General features: G+C 32.6%; 1 protein-coding gene and 1 long non-coding RNA gene across 2 annotated transcripts in view; one reads left to right on the forward strand and one right to left on the reverse strand.

Annotated features, from left to right (window-relative positions):
• Positions 1-9,067, forward strand: part of LOC146992850 (uncharacterized) — a 45,296-nt gene extending 36,229 nt beyond the window's left edge. The window contains exons 3-4 of the long non-coding RNA XR_015038849.1: positions 1,889-2,014; positions 8,850-9,067. This is a non-coding gene — a long non-coding RNA (uncharacterized LOC146992850). The remainder of the gene's footprint in view (positions 1-1,888; positions 2,015-8,849) is intronic.
• A 5,397-nt stretch (positions 9,068-14,464) lies between these two features.
• The window catches only part of LOC118191851 (synaptic vesicle glycoprotein 2B-like), a 132,792-nt gene continuing 126,723 nt past the window's right edge, over positions 14,465-20,533 (reverse strand). Inside the window, exons 11-13 of the mRNA XM_035362705.2 lie at positions 20,281-20,421; positions 19,883-20,042; positions 14,465-17,832 (exon numbers count right to left, since the gene is read on the reverse strand). Coding sequence (XP_035218596.1) covers positions 17,652-17,832; positions 19,883-20,042; positions 20,281-20,421 — 482 coding nt within the window. The 3' untranslated portion in view covers positions 14,465-17,651. The remainder of the gene's footprint in view (positions 17,833-19,882; positions 20,043-20,280; positions 20,422-20,533) is intronic.

The following is a 20,533-nucleotide window of genomic DNA, read 5'->3' on the forward strand; positions in this document are numbered from 1 at the left end:
TAAGCCGATCTCTCCTGTGATGATAACCAGTCCCGTATGGCTTCACCCTAAATCGGAAGCCATTTCGGTGTCTCAGTACAATTTTTGTTCCAATGCTTTACTATCTATATTAATTAAAATAGCACGCCGAAGAAAATATATTAAATGCACTATACCAGCAAGAACCAGTATAAGTTGTAGAGTCATTAGGTATTTTTTGAAAGCAGGAGATATGAAAAATGAGCAATGCCCTCGCCGAGAATCGAATCACGGACATCTCGAATACGCGCCGAGCGTGCTGACCATTACATCACGAAGGCATGCTAAAAAGACGGGAGAAAACCCATTATACTTCCCCTATTAAAGGGTGACTAGGGTTTTAGGGGACACAATCACCCAATCCTGGTTGTGAAGAATCATCATTTACCACCTTTTATTTCGGGCGCGACTGTAGAGTCATTAGGTATTTTTTGAAAGCAGGACATATAAAAAATGAGCAATGCCCTCGCCGGGAATCGAACCACGGACCTCTCGAATACGCGCCAAGCATGCTGACGAGTACACCACGAAGGCATGCTAAGAAGGCGAGAGAAATACTTTATAAATTTAAGAAATTTGCATGAGTACTTTCGAAGGTTAAATCGAATCATCTTTAGCCACAGGAGCGAAAGTGACGAAAGAGGATACTATGCTTACCATAGATATATCAATATACTATATATTAATATCCTATAGATATAGTAATATACTATATGTACGTATGATGCTTACACGATAACAATAGAGAAGAAATTCCGAGACGTTTCAGCTAAGTAAAAGGAAACTGGAACCATCTATTGACAAAAAGTGAAAACAACTATGAAATAATTTCGTTAAATGCTGAAGGTAAAGAAGGATTCGAATTGGAAAAATTAGCTTATACTGAAGGACTTTTATAAATCAAAAACACCTCTAGGAAGTCTAATCCGCCAGCAGAGGACGTTCTTTGGTCATCTGTAGCCAAGATTATTCAAAAAAGTTCTTCCGTTGGAGTATTAGATTTCCTACAGGCATTTCACTTTCCTAAAAATCTGTCAGTTCTAGTTAATATACATACAGTTGAGGCATATTTAGGCAAAATGTAATTGCAATTACATTATACTTGTAATTAAATTATGCAATTATTTTACAAGTATACTTAGAATGTAATTTTTTTTCTAATTACAATTGTAATGTCATGGCAATAACATCCTTACAATAAGCTGCAACTAGGTAATTTTTGCTTTAATAAAAATGACAAAAGTTGAATTCACGTTTCATGTCTTATAAGAAATATGTATTTTAGCTACGATACGATCGTGTATTCTCATTTCGATCAGGCTGCGTTGGTTATTGAACATGACTGCTTTAAATGCTTTTGCTTTTTATTGCAATGTGTTTCATTTGCAGATCTAATTTAGCTAGAATCCTCCTCAAAAAGCCATTGTTCCTGGTGTTTCTGCAGTTTTATAAGTCATTTTAATAAATAAACGCAGTTCTAATGTTTTTCTTAATAAGAAATTCCAAACAAGTTTTATGTTGTAGAGTCATTAGGATTTTTTTAGAGGGAGACAAGATAAAAAATAGCAAACGCCTTCGCCGGGAATCGAACCACGGACGTCTGGAATACCGGCCCAGCGTGCTACCGTTACACCACGAAGGCACGCTAGGGAAGGTGGGAGAAATACCTTATAATATATTAAAAATTTATTCGCAATTATTCATTCTGAATACGCTTTCTTAATGAAATTATTTTTTGAAATTTGCAGTTAAAAATAAATTTGAGAAAGAAAGCTATAGAATCAGGAACCATTTTTAATGCATTTTTAAACAGTAACCATTTTTAAGTTTATTATTAACCAAGATTGTATCAATGTTTTTTTTTAAACAGTTATTCTGTACGTACTTGTACGAAGTCCCTTGTCTCCGTTAAAAGATTACAGTCAAGCAGATTACCAAACCACAGCATATGAGATCTCCACTACGAGCGCCACCATCGGGCTGAAAACTTCTGAAGGTATTTTTAATTAGATATCTATTTAACTTTTTAAATGCAAGATATTAAAATGTTTCAATAGTTTCTTGCTTATCAGCCGACGTGTATCATGTACGGCATTGCTGAAAATAAAAACATTTGAAGAAAGAGTATAAGTGAATTTTAATAACCAAAAATTTTTAAAAACAAATTATACTAGCATATATAACATAATTAAACTTTTTAAAATAATTAAATTTTTAAAACTACTAATTTCTTTTATATCTCTGGTCGTATAACGTGAAAAAAAGAAGAAAGAAAGTAAAACTAAAAAATGCTATAATAAAATATAATTGATGGGCTCCCAACTATTAAATATTATTGGTAGCATTTTACAACATATTTTATGTTGCATTTTTATAGCTAATTAGAGTAAATAAGAATTCAAAGTATAAAACCACCAATGTGTGTGGATGCGAGACCCTACCCCTAATCAAATACAGTTAAACATTGCGAATAGATTTCCATAACAGTAACTTCGATCAAAGATACTAACAAGTTTATTTACTAATACTTTAAGGTAAATATGAGAATGTAATTAAATATATAAAATTTATAGAGAGGACCGTCTAACTTATGGAAAGCTGCTGAGCTGGTGTATAACATACAAATGTAATGTGTAATCACTCAGTGCCAATAAAAGAAATTAAAAAATAAAAGAATATAAAAGAAATAAAAGAATATAAATAATTAAAATAGTACAATAAAATATAATGAAATAATAATTACAATACAAATGCAATGCATACATTTAAGTTTCTCCCTCAATACTGGAATTTAATATTCCCATTGGCCTCTTATCGGATAAAAGACAATGAGGCTTATTGGAATTTAATATTCCCATTGGCCATTCTGTGCTGCAATAATTATAATTATAAATTCTTATTTCTGAAATAGGAATGCTTCTCATCTTAATATGAAAATTTTTGTCCAGCTAATAGAAGAAGGTGGGAAACTGTACAATTTTATTTCTTTATGAATCACAATATTATGCACATACCATGGTGCATCAGTAATTTGGCGGAGAACAGTGTACTACGCTGTTTGTAATTTGTTTCTCTAGGATTTACAAGAGTAGGCCCTGACTGGACAAGCATAACAAAGCATGGCACGCAAGATGGATTTATAAATGAGTAACTTGTTAGTAAATGCAATGCTGTTTTGAGTAATCAAAGGGTAGAGTTTAGCTTTATGCACTCGAAACTTCTGGATAATAGCTTGCATGTGTGGATTCCATGTAGGAGACTTTGTGATAATCACCCCAAGATAAGTGATTTGATAAGATAAGTGATAAAATTACAGATGCTGCTTGATGATTTTCTTCTTCGTGAGCATGATTGCCACAGTTTTGTCTACGTTAACTTGAATTCAGCCTGGTCTTACATTCATTCATTCAGCCAGGTCTCTAATTCTTCTATGTGGTTTAGTAGATGTTGGATGACTGAGAATTGCACTTTGTGCAAGGGTCGTTCTGTCATCAGCGTACACTGCAAATGTAGTGTTGGGTGTGCTAAGAATCGTTTACATAAATGTAGCAAAGTGTGAGGCCCAAATGGACCTTTGTGGGACGCCTGCTAGAATAGCTTGGCTAGTTGAGTATGTGTTCGAAATGCGTACGATAAAGTGTCTAACTGACAGGACTTGATTACGTGTGTTATGTAATCTGAGATACCCAGATTGTGTACTTTGTAAATTAGGGCGTTCATTCAGACACTATCGAAAGCTTCGGCTATGTCAAGAAATATACCACCAGTGTATTTCTTATGTTATAGACCCTCTGAGATATGCTCCACAAGTCTATAAAGTTGATGCCATACAGACACATTTGAGCGAAAGCCGAACTGCTGAGGGATAAGGATGTGCTTCTCTTCCAAATGTTTTTGAATTCTTGTCAAGATAACAGCTTCCATTAATTTACTAATATTTGGCAAAAGGCTTATGGGTCTATAGGATCCAGGCTCCGGCACAGGCTTTTTGGGCTCGAGGTAACGGAAGGATTGTCGCAGTCTTTCATTCCCTCCGAAACTATTGTCACTTCATAATGGCGTTGAAGATAATATTCAGAAGGAACGCTTTAACCATTCTGTTGGTGCCTCGGTCGATTCCAGGGCTTTTCTTGGGTTTAAGCTTTTTAATATAAACAAAAAATTTCGATGGCCGGACCGGATCTATGTTGTTTGCGAATGAGTTTGGTGTGTTCCTAGAATGAAAGTCAGAGACATTTTGTTCTGTCGATAAGTCTAAGACCTGTGGTATGGTAACACTGTAATGGGGAATGCAGTGTTTGATAAGAATGGCTGTCCTAACTCTTAAAATGCTCTTTCACCCCTGATGGGTCTGCAAGTTCTGCAGGTATTGAAATTGGCAACATATGTAGGATAACTAGGGTTATGCCTGTGTTCTTGTAGGAACATAATATTAGGGGAGTACTCCTTTATAAAATCCCGAAGTTCATTGATCTGGTATAATCCATTAGCCTAATCTAACCTTTTTGTCGAACAGTCATTTGTTCTAGAACCCGCAAATTTTACGCAACGGGGGCTTAGTTTCCATCCTTCCGATGAGTGATTGAAGTGCTGACAATTGTGACACTGAATAACGCCACCTTTGACTTTATACGGCACTACTGATGCATTGAAATACGAAAATTTATGAATTGCATAAACCCGTTCATTACCCGGCTCATTTTTTAACTTTATCATATAAAGTGACAGATTTGATCTTTCACTTTAGATTTGAATCTATACATTTGAGATACCTTCTCAACCTGAAAACCGAAATTCACAAGGCATCTCGAAGATACACACAGGGCCGATCCTATAGATCCTCTGATACTGCCTTCACTGCAACAAATCAGAGGTCGTAAAATGCAACTGAACAGTGTGACTAATTCAGCCTGCAAAGTTGCAGATAGAGCAAGATATCTCAAATTCTCGACTAGAGAAACTTTTGCCCCTAGCGGGATCCTCACATAATGAGGACAATACTTACCTTTCCTATGCATTCAATATTGTCAATTGTCGTCGCCGTATTGTTAATAGAGCTCCTTGTAGATTTATAATAAATATATTTTTAGTTCTATATGTAGTAGTAAGTGATATGCAACCTGACCAAAACTGCAAACCAGTCAGCTGCCAATCACTATGCGATCTTGTCGCAGCGTACCAAGGACTTCCCCCCAAACTTAACAATCTCACGGCATGTGAGTATAAAATAAACTCCGCCATTTGTGGGTGTTAGAAAAAAGGAATCCGAATTCACAAATCAAAGGATTTCGCAGCAGAAGATTATAATCCTAACTAAGCGCTGGCCTAACTAAATGCTGGCTCAAATCTAAGCGAGCAATTTAATTTCGGCTAGCAAAATGGCTGATACAGACTAACTGAAGTAGCAGAGCTGAGCTAGAGAAAAGTAGAACTGCGAGAGTCGCTGCTAAAAGCTGTGTATATAGAACTTTCAAGAATTCCGCCTTAAATAGTCTTAAATCAGTTGCGTCCTGGTGAGAGCTAACTAAACGGAGAAATGATAGTACAGATCTGAATCATAAGAAAATGAGCCAATTAACACAAATTCTGTAAACTGCGTAATTCTGTAAAAATTCAAAATATCGCATTTATGCGTTTAGAGATAGTATGTGAAAATAGTATACAGAAATATAGTACAGCTATAAGGCAGTTGGAAGCAAGTCATCCTTATGCCAAAGAAGAAGTTGATTAAAAACTAATCTTTTCAACTGTTGTGGCGTTTCTCAAAAAACGGTAATGTGTGTAAAAAGGCCAATCAGTAACCACCTGAGGGTAATCCATGAAATGTTCTGTTATACATATTTATATTATAAATCCTTCTGTTACAGTTACACAAGTTAAACACCACCGTGATAATGTTATCTTCCTGAAAGGAGACAGATCTATGCGAATTATAATCATGTGAATAGTTCTGAGGTTTAATGCTCCACTCATTTCAGTCCAAAGAAGTTGTTTGAGTTATTGTCAGATTAAAGAAGTTGTCTGAACTGTTGTGAAATTCGAGACGTTTTTCGTGATGCTAAAAGACAACGTTTTTGGTTTAGAAATGTAGCCAGCATTTCGATAAACTGAGAGTCACACTTTGCATCTAATTTCAGAGAGCATGCCAAGCCTAATAGAGGTGATATATGAAGTAGCATAACTTCGAAAGGATATTATACATCATTTCCCATACCTGAAAAAGGAATTAACACTTTCCTGTATTGGATCACATTGGTCAACTTTATAACTGCATTTGTTAGATGGGAGATTGCTTGAAATGCTTAAATGATATTATTTGATTAATTTTATTTGAAAAATCAGTATGAGAACTGAATTTTGAACTTAAGGTTAATATTAATTGAAAAAAAAATAATTTTGTTTATACCAGATAGATAGACACGATAGATTTCTATATCTGGTGCTCCGTTTGCCTATTTCTCAAATTTTAATCTTATAATCGAACTTTATTTGTCCTATGTACGCATAGCACTTTTGGTTACATATCGAGTGACGTAAGCCAAAAATACACTGTATTCCCTTTACGTTTGTTGTTATTAGTTATGTAGTTAGTTATATGACTTTGTACGAAGTTAGTTAATACAATGGTTATGTTATGACTGTGTATAAAGTTAGTTTATGACTTTGTTCATATCGGTTTTGAGAGATGTTTTATATTTTTGTTACAAAACTGTATAAGTTATCTTGTTAATATTTTATACATTTCTCTCAAACACAATGCGTTCAGCTATGGGAACAGCGGCTCACTTATGCACAATATTGCTGATATTTTTAACATTCTGTACGTGAAATAAAACTATTGGGATGGATTTAAGTGAAATTCAGTTCTCCTAAAATTGCCATTTTAATTCAGCATAAAAAATAGCCAGTTTTTAAGATTAAGTAGATGTGTTAAGATTCTAACAAAATGACTTAAAAGTGTAAATGACATAATCATACAACTCTAAACTCGGTGATAATTAAAAAAAAAAGTGATATTCCTTTGAAGTTGCATTTGCTATGCTCAGATTCAGTACTTATACGAAACATACAAATTATGGAAAATTTGACCAATTTATTTTTAATTTTTTAATTTCAGAAATAGCATGTTAATTAAATTACATGGGAGGGGAAAAAACGTACCATTAGACACATTTTCAGCAAACATCTTCAGTTTTATTGTCTTAGTTTCAGCTCCTGAATTTGACACAAGTAGATTTCTAGAATTTAATATAAAAGTACGTATCTATATAGAGAAAGAGAGAAAGAGCACATAAATAGTGAACAAAAAGGAAATTTAACTTGAAAGAAAAATTAAACTTTTAAAATGCATCAGGGTTTTGTTTTTAGAATGGCGTGCTTAGAAACGAGGTACTATGTTGTGTATAGCGAATATAAAGATGTTGGTGAGAGTGACTGTAAATACATTTAAATGTGTGGTATGGTTTATTTGCGGAATGGGGAACTGATGATTTATTCTCATTTTCACACGAACAGCAATAGCTTATAAAGTAAAAAAGACAGAACATTAAAGAAAGCCACTTTTAAGTAGCATTCTATAAAAACGTTTAGAGCAAATGAAACTATACAGTTGAAATTCTTGTAGAACGATCGAAAGCTTGCAAATTTTTATAGTTTGCATTCGAAATTTTAAATGTAGTCGATATGGTTTTTAATCACGTTATCTTAGACATTTGTTATTATAGAATGCAAATCAAAATTAGTGTTTCAAATTACTCGTTAAGTTCATAATACCAAAATCAAAAACCTTTTTTATTGTGTGATATAAAAATATCATAGAATTAATCTAATTTTTTATTGTACATTGGTGGATGCAAAAAAAAAAAAAAAAAAAAAAAAAAAGGGTTAGAAGCATCAGCATTTGAAAAGTAAATGTTGTGGAGGGAATACTTTATCTTCAGAGTGTAGTCAGATGGTACTAGTTGTCTGTTAGCGGTTGTGCGGGTAGGGAGTGTAAGTTCGCAGGCGCTTCAGAGCGATTGAAATACCAAGACGTTTAGAAAAGTGGTCTCGCTTGGAGGTGCGAACCGTAATTCGTTGTCCAAATGGAGTACCCGGAAAGTGGCCACACCATCACTGCGGATAGTTATTGTGCCACTTAGATAAGGTTACGTGAACCATCCTACGCAAGCTCCCTGACATGTTGACTAATAGAGTCATCCTTCTACATGATAATGGCCTGCCCCATACTGCTCATCAAACTCGATTTATTGCAAAAGTTATAATGGGAAGTCTGGAGTTTCCCCCATATAGCCCGGGTTCAGTACCTAGTGACTATTTTCTTTTTCCGAAAATGAAGGAAAATTTATCTGGAATGAGGTTCGTTTCAGACCTGATGTGAAAACAGCCACCGAGAATTGGCTTAGATAGTTCAGGACGTGATTTCTACAAAGCCGACAGTGGACAGGGATGTGTTTTCTACAAAGCCGGATTAAACAAGTTTATCCTGCATTCAGATGCCTAAATGGATTTGATTATCATGTGAAAAAATTTGATAGGAAATATGCCTCTTAATTATTTTCTTTTGTATTTTCTGTCTGATACTAATAAATTATTACCCTTGTAACCTTTTTTTTATCAACCCTTGTATGAGATAAAAATAACAGAAAATTAATTTACCATATTTAAGTTTTGAGAAGTATAAAAGTTTAATAAAATTGTGATTTCTTTCAATAATTTCTGCAAGTACCTATGCATTCAGAATATTCAAATGAATGTTTTTGTGATAAAATAAATGCAGTTGCAGCTTCTTAAAATATTAATAAAATGAACACATTAATTTTTATATCTAGTTTCCGAAGCGTCAGAAGCGTTGAGCAGTCAGGAGATCGAGAAAGTCATAGCCTTTCTCAGGGCATACCAGGGCATGAAGAAACCCGAAGGAAAAAGAAACGCGGAAGTTAACTAAAATAACTAAGCTTATTTTTGGATACAAAAATATCATTCATTTTGTACCAACATGTTACATCATTTTGTAATTGATTATTTCAAATAAAGGAAAATTTTTCTGTGATTTCTGAAATCAGTATTTTTATTGAATTGAAATTCATCTAAAACTTAAGTAAATACTTTTCATTTGTTCGTTTATTTATTTTTCCATGTTTGAAAATTAATCTGACATTTGTGCTTGGTAGCCTTCCTCTTTACAAAACAGGGAAAAGAAGGGGGGATTCCAAAATGGCTGATAGAACAAAAAATGAAAAAATGTAATTCCTTTTAAATTAAACTAAAATGTCAAAAACATATTTAAAATTTCTTTAAAAGAATTCGTTAAAGGGGATGCAGTATAACAGAGGTGATCAAAGAATTTTTATATTTTAAAATAGTATTCATATTCAGATGTACAGCTAGTAATCCTTCTAATTTATAGAAGTATCAGTAGGCAATTTATTTTCTGTGCTGCATTCCGTAAACTGTATAATATAAAAAGAGATAAAAACAATGAAACCTGAATTTGTTTTCCTGATCACATTCATTTTTATCATTGACACATTTTCATGTACCTACTCAATATTATTCACTTTTCACTGTCTATAAAATTTACGTGATAGCTCTCCCAAGAGATGGAAAATATCCCACTTTTTTATAATACTATAGCTTAGTTGTATTTTTATGTTTAGGTCTGTTATGATGAATTTTTCATTTAAGCCAAGGATTTCATTTAAGCCGTTATGAGTAGACTATAAGTTTTAGATTTACACTCATTTAGGAATATCAGAAGGAAAGACATAAATCAACAAGACATTAATCTGAAAGTTTAAAATGAAGACGAATTATAAATCTTAAGTTAGACTTTTTAATTACAGATTTAGTTAAAGAAGCGTTATTTTTGCACTTAAGTAACTATTTTTACTAAAAGAAAACAGGATTTAATTTTAACTTATCAGCATAGATGGTATTTATGCAATAACAACACTGCAATATTACCTTCTTTTTCTTTTGAGGTTAGACAGAAAAAATTTGGTTCAGAACCTTCAATGGATTTTCTTTTGTATCTTCAATTAAAACTGCTTGTCAAAAACTTCAGGATTCAGTGCTATAAGAAATTTCATGGTTTTGCTTTTAAAATTTCCTAATTTGCATTTTGATATTATCAGAATCAAAAGTTTGTAGCACTTATATTTTTAAACAAATATTAAATTTGAATTAAATGTGTGAGACATAAAATCACAGTCAGATTATGTTGCAGTTAAATATATATTTGATGCTTGAAAATTTTCTTTTTTTATATGACATTATGACAATTTCCTGAGTGGTAGTAAAATGAAGCCTTTGAAATATTGGCAGAGTATCGTCTTTTAAATTGGAACAATAGATAAGTGCCGAATATATATATAAAAAAAATAAGTGACAATTATGTTTATAACATGATTTGAATTATTTATTTATTTAAATTAATCTTTTTTTCAGTTGTGTCAGTTTCAGTATATGTTCATAAATCTGAATGAATCATCTCCCTTAAAAATATCTACTATGAATTTTGAATCTCTCAATTGAGAAATTACTTTTACAAATTTTTTGTGGAGTGTGTTTATACACATATATTTATATACGGTATATATGCATTTTATAATTGCAAAACCCTAATGTAGCAAAGCTTTTACAACTTTTAGAAATATATGGAAGCTTTCCTGGTATTTGCATCTTTCAAAATATTTAAATCTGATATAATACATTTCTAAAGGCGACTAAATACTTGTTAAAAATATATATTTTAAATCCCACTTTCCTGAACCGATGAAACAAAATGACAGCATTTTTCCTTAACACAGAAAGTTTTAACATGAAATGTTTAACTCTCAAAGTAAGTAATAATGGGATCTAACTATTTTTCGCTATTATATAGCTTAATATTTAGAAAATTTCATACTTGGAGAAATATGAGGTCACCAGAAATCTGATCGTATTTAGTGTATTTTTATTATTATTTTTGTTTTAGGGCTGTTTGATAGAAAGGGCTATGTTCAGAAGTCCAGGAATGAAATTAACAAAATTCTATGCTGTTGCTACTTTTAGTTATCAAATAATACTTTTGCTTGTATGTAAGAAAGTATTTTCGAAAGGGATGTAGTCAGATAAAATATTTACTTTGTAGAGACATTAGGTATTTTTTGAAGGCAGGCAAGATGAAAAATTAGCAACGCCTTCGCCGGAAATCGAACCACGGACCTCTGAAATACGGTCCAGCCTGCGGAACCACTACACCACGAAGGCACGCTAAGAAGGCGGGAGAAATACCTTATGTACTCCCCCTTTTAAAGGCGACTGGGTTTTTTAGGAGATCCAATCACCAAATACTGGGTGGGGAGAAATCATGCACCACCGTTTTAGTTCGGGCGCCACTGTAGAGCCATTAGGTGATTTTGGAGGCAGGCAAGAGGAAAAATTAGCAACGCCTACGTTGGGTATTGAACCACGGACCTCTGGAATACCGGCCCAGTGTTCAGAACCACTACACCACGAAGGCACGCTAGGAAGTGGGAGAAATACCTTATAAAACTACTTGTGAGAAAGGAAATTTCTCACAGTGTCGTCGTTCTTTTGGATGGAAAAGAAGCAACTGCAAAAAGATTGCAAAAATTAGATGAAAATGTATAGGTTGAAAATTAATCTTTGATGACGTGCTAAAATTTAAAACATCCTCACGTAAATTATTAATGTGTTTTCGCATCAAGAAAGTGCATTGTCATCGGTGTGTCTCCATGTGGTGATTTCCGTGTGCTAAACAGAAGAATGTATGAAAAAGAACGTCTTACACGTGTGTGAAGTAATGTTGGTATCGTACTTAATTAACGTGAAAAGATTTCCAGTGCATAAATTGAACGATGCGAACATATTGTGATTTTGTGTTCTATCTTCAATTAGACGGCGCCATTTTTCCGTTCTTCTGATTTCGTTTCTTGTGATATTATTTTTTGTATGCTGAGTTGATTGATATATTTAATCCAGAAAATGTTTTGATGAAATAAATAAGAGATTGATGAAAGGAATTGTTGTCTCTGAGGTATTTATGCAAGGTATTTGGGTAAGTAAAGCATTTTATTATTCTCGAGATTAGTTTTCGAAACGCAATGTACTCATTTTTGATTCCAGGTGAGCAAATATTGGGCACGTGTAAATTGATTTAATACTTGTAGGTATATAGTTAGATATATTGTCACATTACAACACCACCTAATGGTGTACAACACCACACTACTGTATGCATTCTTTGCATTGCTAAGCAAAACAGTAAAACGAATTCAATCCTCGTATTTTATATAAGATAAAAATATATATAGCAGAATTTTAACTTTAATTTGCAACAACTCCTCAAATTTCCATTTCAAGTTGGCTGTTTCCCCTTTCTGTCCTAAAACTAGTAACTGCTTATAAGAAATAATTGTAAACTGCGTTGTTTTCAAATTAATCCATGTTATATGATTCTTACTTTTAACGATAAAGTTCTTACATAAAGGCTTCAGCCAATAATGCAGTTTATTCGTTGAGTTTGTAAGGAAGCACCTCATTTGCCCGGTGTGTTCTTGTGGTATAAATAATTAGCAAGACAAGCTAGCCTTGGTTAATCTCTCAGTGAAAGCATATATGATTTGTCATATTTTCTTGAAAACCCTTATAATCTCTACAATAGCTACCCTTTAAATCGATGGAAATGTTACAATTATAGAAACCTCCTATACATGCTTTTGTGGCCCATGTCATTAGCACGTACACCACAAAAATGTGTGGTACGAACATATAGTTAGCATTTGAAGACCGGAGATTCAAATTGCGTTAATGCTTCTTCTTTCCAAAAATTTTCTAGTTCGACACACTATATAACTCATCAATATTCTAGTGGCTAAAGCTATGAGATTCTGGTAGTTCAACATGGGTATCGAGGTTAATTTAAATAATACGTTTAGGAGATTAATATAATTTTAAAAATAAAGGACAGAAACACCTTATAATTTAAAAAAAGTAGCTAACAAATACACAAACACCTATTCTCGACTCAAAATGCATAACCTAAACCCAGAAAGTGAATGGGGAATATTCGCATTTCCGATTGCCCCTATTGAGCGCTCTTCACCGCATCCTTACTACCGGAGAGCGGGTATTTATTGGCTTCTCCTTGAGAGCGTACAATGACCACCTCTTTTCTTCGCTCTCCTATCCCTGCAATATCTTATACCGATAACCGATGTAAATTAATCTACTTCCCTTCTCTTAAGTAACTACTGATAAACTTGATTGTAACGGAGTTACGATAGCGTAGCGGTGATATACGTATTCAGAATTTTCTACTAAACTCTGAGACTACAGGTTCGGGACTCACCCGAAGAATTTAAACTTAAGTTTAATTCTAGCTTAAACCACCATCACTTCCATATTAGTCAACAGTTCAGGAAAGACACAACTTGTAAAATATTGCAAACGAAAGCGTTACGACATTTCCAAAATGAAGACGTTAAGAATTTTTCCTTAGAAAATGCTACTGGAAAATACCTGTCTTACATGCAGATATCTCTTATGTTCTTTAACATAATTAAATAATCCATTCTCCATACGAGAGATATTGTTAGTATGGAATGATATTCATGATATATACAAATGAATGTAAAAATGAAAATTATTCAGAAACGTAATAAAAAATATTGTTATTCGCCTACAGTATTACTCGAAGCTTAAAAAATTATACTGTAATTAACTTACAAATGTATCTAAAATTTTCAAAGCAATTTTTAATACGGAATTTGTAATGCGTTTAAGTTCAGAATCAATATAAAATCTTCATACTGTTTTAAAAAATTCCTATTTTTAAAAAATCTAAACTCTTAGATTTACGCTGTATGTAAGGCAAAAGCAATCCTAGCAATAGTTTCTTTAGACATAAAATTTGCAGTTTAAATAATTTTATCCAATAGCGATTTTGAAGAGGATGTTCTGAGTGGTTTCTGTTTTATAATGCTGTTCATAGATTCATTTTTTTCTGCTTAAATATTCAAAAAGCAGTAACCTAATTTAGATTATCAAAAAGGATCATTTTAAAATTCATTTGCCTTGAAGGGAAAACCTAATCAGTCATACAAGGAGATCAAAAAGAGTACTTACTTTGTATTTGCAGTTGCTTATACTATTAATGATGATTTTGAAATTTCAAAATTACAAAATAATTATTAATTGCAATGAATTCTATTTGCGTTAAGAAAAACAATAATAAAATCCTGGTTTATTTACTAAGAAAATTACTTAAGAGAAAGGATTTTACGGTAATGTGTAATGTAGGCTATATATCTTTTAGCGGCGTCAGAAATATTGCAACGTACTTGAAGTGAAAATGCAGCAGAATTAAGAATTAAAAAAAAATGAGAATTTAGAACAAATAATCTTTTCTTTTAAAGAAAGAAATTAATAGAAGCGTAAGTTTAACTGGGTTAAAGATTTTATTTACAACTGAAAGTCAGCAAAATGGCAGTAAGCCAAGGTTTTTTTTATACCTCGTAGCAAAATAATAAATAAAGCAGAATATAACTGACATAACTAATCGCTTTCAACCGTCTATGGTTATGGCATATACACACAATAAACTACAAATGCCAGAATACAAAACTGACATCATATATATTTTACATTTCGCTGACATGATCATTTCTACATACGTTAGATTTAGAAAGAAATGCCAGAAAATAGTTTGCACACTTACATAGGTCATGATAAAGGAATTCATTTCACTAATACAATAATTTATTGATGTTTTGTGAGAACGGTGGTAACAATTAATTATGACATTGAAAATCTCGATGCTGTCAAGTATGGAATACAGCCCTTGCGTTCTTAAAATGAACATCAGAACAGTTCAAAAATTCTATTAACTACAACCAAGAGAGTTATAGCTCTATTAGCTATCACTCTATTGTCAACAATGTATTTGAAATTTAGGCATAAGTTGGACAAAAGCGCTAGTTAGATTCATATAGAATTAGAGTTAACAAATTATAAAATGACGTTAAAAGGGTAAATAACAAATGATTTTGGAATGGTGGGTGGAAAAGGCGTTAGCCACCTTTACGCTTCTACTCTATATTACCGAAATTGAATCACAAAATGGTATGCTAAATAATTACTATCTTTCTTTATATAAAATGATGTATTAATCATCATCAAATAAGAATGAGCTGTTTTGTAGGAAATACACAAATCATTTTTTTCCATTTAAATACTTTCTGAAAACGAGAATTTAGAAACTTCACATGAAGTAAATAGTTATTTTACTTATTTTCATACCTAGATGGAAATCCATACTCTTTTCTAAAGTATTTAAGGTTGTTAATACTAATGTTACCACGTTCTAACAAAATATTTACCTTTCTTGACTGATATAATATAGTTATGCATATCCAGTGTATGTTTCCACAAAAACAAAAGTTCTGAATTGAAGAAGTTATAATATTTCTAATTTATTCATTTCAGCTTGATTTCTAGGATTGTGTGTTTCAGCACCATGATTACATTGAAGATCTACAGAACAACATACTTAACGTATACATTTATCACAAGTTTTACAATTGAATTATAACAATATATCTCAGCATCATACAGACTAAGGAAGTAGCCAAGTATGGCTTTTCCCGAATCATGCACATAATGAGCAGTCCATTCAGAGTCTTCTTTGACTGCATCGATTTGCTTTTAAATTGCAATGTTGTTCTTTACAGGATGCCTTTTGCGATTATGCAGTGATCTCAAAGTCTGCATTCTATTATGTATTACCGAAATTGCACTACAAAATGGTATGCTAAATAATTACTATCTTTCTTTATATAAAATGATGTATTAATCATCATCAGAAAAGAATGAGCTGTTTTGTAGGAAATACACAACTCCCTTTTTTTCCATTTAAATACTTTCTGAAAACGAGAATTCATAAACTTAGTAATGGGAAATCATTCAGTACCATTAACAATTATTTATCAATTTGTAGAATTATTGCACTAGATATGCATCAGTAAAAAAAAGAAGAGTAATGAAATTTAATTATGTTGCAAAATATTCCCGGCTAACTCTTTAAGAACAGCAATAAGACCATCCCTTTTGTAAACTATTTAAGACAAGAATTTGCCTTCACAGACTCGAAGAACTGCTCATTTGTGCCAAATTAGCAACCTTTTCTAAAAACAAATGTTATACATTTTGGTCACATAAACATATACATGGACGTTACACGCTATGAGATGAGAATAAGCCTCATTACAGGCAGTAAAACTTCTCACATGTTCTTTTATCTTTATACAGTACATGACTGTTAAGATAGTTGTCAACTTTTTATAAGCGTACTAATTTACAATCAGTAGAAACATTCTTTATAACAACTGAGTAGATAGAATTACTTTTAACAAGGGAATGTTGGTGATAAAAGAAAATATATAAACATTTAATGACAAACACTTTTATGTATTCCATCATTAAATTTTAACTATCAAACATCTCAGGAGTTTGATAAATATTTAAGTATAAAAGATTCGTATTTTAATATTCAGATATTATTAAAATTTCAAATTGTTTAGACTTCTATTTAAAAAAGTTATAAAACTTAACAGGCTCTGAGTGTGATATGGATCAGACTTAATGCTGAAATACAAAACCAAAAAAACTATAATATCTATTCAGTCATACGACTGAATAATTTTGTAGAACACTGATACATAACTTTGTGCTTATAAAATCTTTAAAGTATAAAAAATATAATACTTTCCTATGATACTAGAGCTAACAGAACATAGTTATCATAAAACAGAATGGGATTTCTTTTTCATTCAAAACAAAAGCCTACACTTGTGCATACTTTGGACATCATCTTTGAAATCAGTTAAGTTTTCATTATCTCTTTACAATATCAGTGGCTGAACTGTATGAATTGAAGCATATGTCTGTGTTAAGGTAGACCGATAACCCTCGTGTGCTTTCCCGTAATCCAAACAATCTGCTCGTAATCGAAGTTAAGGTCACACGCAAAGGTTATAATATCTTAATATTTTGACCCAGAGAACAACAGTACAATTAAAAATGAGTGTATAAAATAGATGTAAAAGTAAATGAATCTTCCCAACATTAACCTCAATAACTTGTTGCTGAACATAAAAAGCAAATGTAGTTAAAAAAATATAAATAGGCACTGAAGAAAAGAAATGATTTTGATTGTCTCTTGTTTGATTGTAAATGTCACGGTGGGCTAATTTGAAATCAATCAAAAATATGATTCTTTCTGATTTCTTTGTGCATTTTCCCCGACATTTTTGTGTATGTTGGATTGGGAGCTACCAGGTTTGGTTCCGAATTAAATCTCTGCTGCTGCTAAATTCCTCGGTCCCTCTTCTAAATTTAAAAATTTTGCCTTCCGTTATGGCTGCATCGACTCTGATGCCGGCCTTATCTGTATGATTATGTCTTTATGATGTATATCGGATGTTGCACATTTAGTTCTCAAGTATAAGCTTGTAGTTTGCATTTAGAGCTTTTGTACCAATTATTGTTATTTATTAGAAGAAGAAGCAGGTCCAAATGAAGTCAAAGTTCTTTACATATTACTCAAGTAAATGATAATTTTGCTGTTTCTAAACAAGATAATCTCTCGTTTCTGGGAGTCGTGTGATGCAAGCTGCTCCTGTCAATAAAACTGCACCTGATGTAACGATTGGAATGATTTTGGTGATATCAGTGGCACTTCCCAGTGATATATTACTTAGAATTGCAGCCAGACGACTCACTGCGGCAAATATTCCATAGCTGGTTGTTCTGAAAACAGACAAAAGAAGAATAAGAACGACCAAAAGAAGAATAACACATAATGCAATTAAACAAGAAAATTATCAGCTTTATAAGATCCACTAAGGGGAAATATAATATGAGTCAACGTTAATGTAGTTAAACAAGAAAATTATTACTTTTACAAAAACCGCAACAGAAAAGAAGGTTTTGTTTTTCCAGGAGATTGAAAAAAAAAGTAACAATTTAGCTATGATTGGTAATTAAAGACTGAAAGTATTACCTTTTTATACTTGCAAACTACACAGAACTAAGCAACGTTCATGCAACGCTTCATAAGAAAATAAAACAACGCTCTTAAACTACGGTGCCAAAAATTTAGGTGCAACTTTATTTACAAGATCTTGACTGCTCGTCCTTCTTTCATTAGCAATAGTAGTGAAAGTAAGCAGTTAAGGAAACAGTTCTCGATAAATATCAGCGGTACATGAAAGAAGTGGACATCCTCAAATGAGACAAAACAGGGATAGCCTGCAGTTGAGAAATGCCAGTAAAACGGCCATTGTTGTCATCATGAGGAATGTATCTCACCTGCATCTCTCTAGAATCATGATTGTATTACGGGTAAGTGAAATTAACTGTGTTCGCCTGATAGGAGGAATAAAGTTTTCAGCTCTTTCGAGTAAATATACTTCTTTGCGAAGAACGGAGACCGCGCAAGACGACTACTTTATCTAAATTTAAGTTTGTCTTAATTAATTTCCATTGCCACAAGTGGTGATTACCTATAGCACAAACGCCTTTAAGCCAAAAGTTCAGTTTAATAAAAAGGTTGTTAAAAACCTTCAGAAAACTCTGTCGTACCATTTAAGACATAACAATAACACGCTACTTGTTTAGTAAGGTTGCAGGACTTCAATTCAAGTGTCTAACTCAAATACAACCTTTTAACAGTGAAAATTTAACTTTTATTGACCATTCACTTACTCGCTAGGTTAGACATCTTATGGATTACTTTGTTTTCTCTTACATTAGAGGACACATATTTGATAGAATAACATAAATAAAGAAAAACTTAATCAGTCACTGAAGATGTATTCCCAATGAAAATTTCTATGGAAGTATACAGAAATTCTATGAACTTATTAACAGATATTTTGCATTAGAATGTTTGTTTTGGTTTATGTAACTACGGCAAATCACTTGAGGGCTACCTGCCTAAAAACAGGGATGCTTTCGTGGACGATATTTAAAGGAAAACTTGCGTTATAAGGGAAGCATTCTAAGGGACGACGTTTTAAGGCTTGTACACACGTTAGTTATAGTTTGAGAAAAACCACACGATGCCCACGCAGCCAGCCTGTTTGTTAGGATTCGAACCCCGGACCGAATTATCAGTGTTGACTTTACCGTTCGGCCGCTGGTGGTCCTTATCATTAGAAAGAATGAATGCAAAAGCCTAAACAAATAAGCTCTTGATTTAACTAGGATTTTACCTTTTATCATTTATTATATTTTTATTTTACGAATTAATTTATAAAAGTTTAAGTAAGGATTATATATAGATAGTATTCATTTGTTTTAATGACGTGCTCAGGCGATTGGTTCTTTTTTTGGAGAAGCATGTATCGTAAGCATTTGTTAACTTCATGTAAACGTAGACGACAAAATTGGAGATAATGACTAGAAAAATCATGTGAAGGAAAGGAAAAACAACGTAAGAAAGCAGCAGTAAAGAGAGAGAAATTTTAATTTATCACCAATAATCAGACTTCTCAAAGATACACGTTTAGCTGAAATCTCTATTAGCGTTTTTCATACGGAGATTAGTTTCATGGAAATGTATAAGCAATTTGTGAAAATTTAGCAGGAAATAGTGACTCAAAACACGACGTCACTTAAAAAAAAACCAAAAGAAAAATAAAATTTTGCCTCAAATGCATTGGTTAAATTCATACCGCGAAACATTTAGGGCTGTTTAGACACTAATTGTTGTAAAATACATGGTTCTGACGCATTAACAGGTAAAAGTTTACCCAAGGTTTTTCTGAGGGTACGATATTAAACTTGATTACATTACCTGATATTTGCAGGGTAAGCTTCAGTTGATATCACATCCAATGCATTCCAGCCAAAAATAGACAGAAAACTGAATACAGCTTCATATGCTATAATCGCGGCTTTACTTTCAGCAAACCATATCAGCCCTGCACTAAGTCCAGTAAGCAGCAACGAAAAGCCTGAAATTTAAAAAAAAAAAGTTAAAAATAGACGAAGACTTCAACCCTGCTATCTGTTATAAAAGGAATTTGTATAAATGTAAAGGTGCAATTTTTCAGTTAACAAAATGTGAGGAATGAAGCTAGTTTTTCATTATTACAACTGACTTTCCTTAATTTAGAGAACTGATAGATACTTGACATCTTATTTTACAATTATTCAAAAGCAGTTGTTGGAGTTAAGTATAAACGGACTGACCTAGAGTTTTCACTCTACCAGCTCTGTCCAAAACAAATGATGATATTAAGGTACCAGGTAGGATAGTAAGCTGAGGAAATAAATTCTGATAAAATAACTCAGATAGCTGAAAAGTTATGTCAAAATCTAAATCACAGCCACCTGCAAAACAAAAGAAAATTTATTGAATAATATTAAACATTTCAAGAGAAATAAATATTAATATCTTCGCGTTAAACATGAAAAAGAAAATAGTTCAAAGGGACAGAGATTG

The sequence above is a fragment of the Stegodyphus dumicola genome, chromosome X2 (assembly GCF_044657685.1).
Source record: "Stegodyphus dumicola isolate Sdum_Otavi_A_Nest chromosome X2, ASM4465768v1".
In the NCBI taxonomy this organism is placed as follows: domain Eukaryota; kingdom Metazoa; phylum Arthropoda; class Arachnida; order Araneae; family Eresidae; genus Stegodyphus; species Stegodyphus dumicola.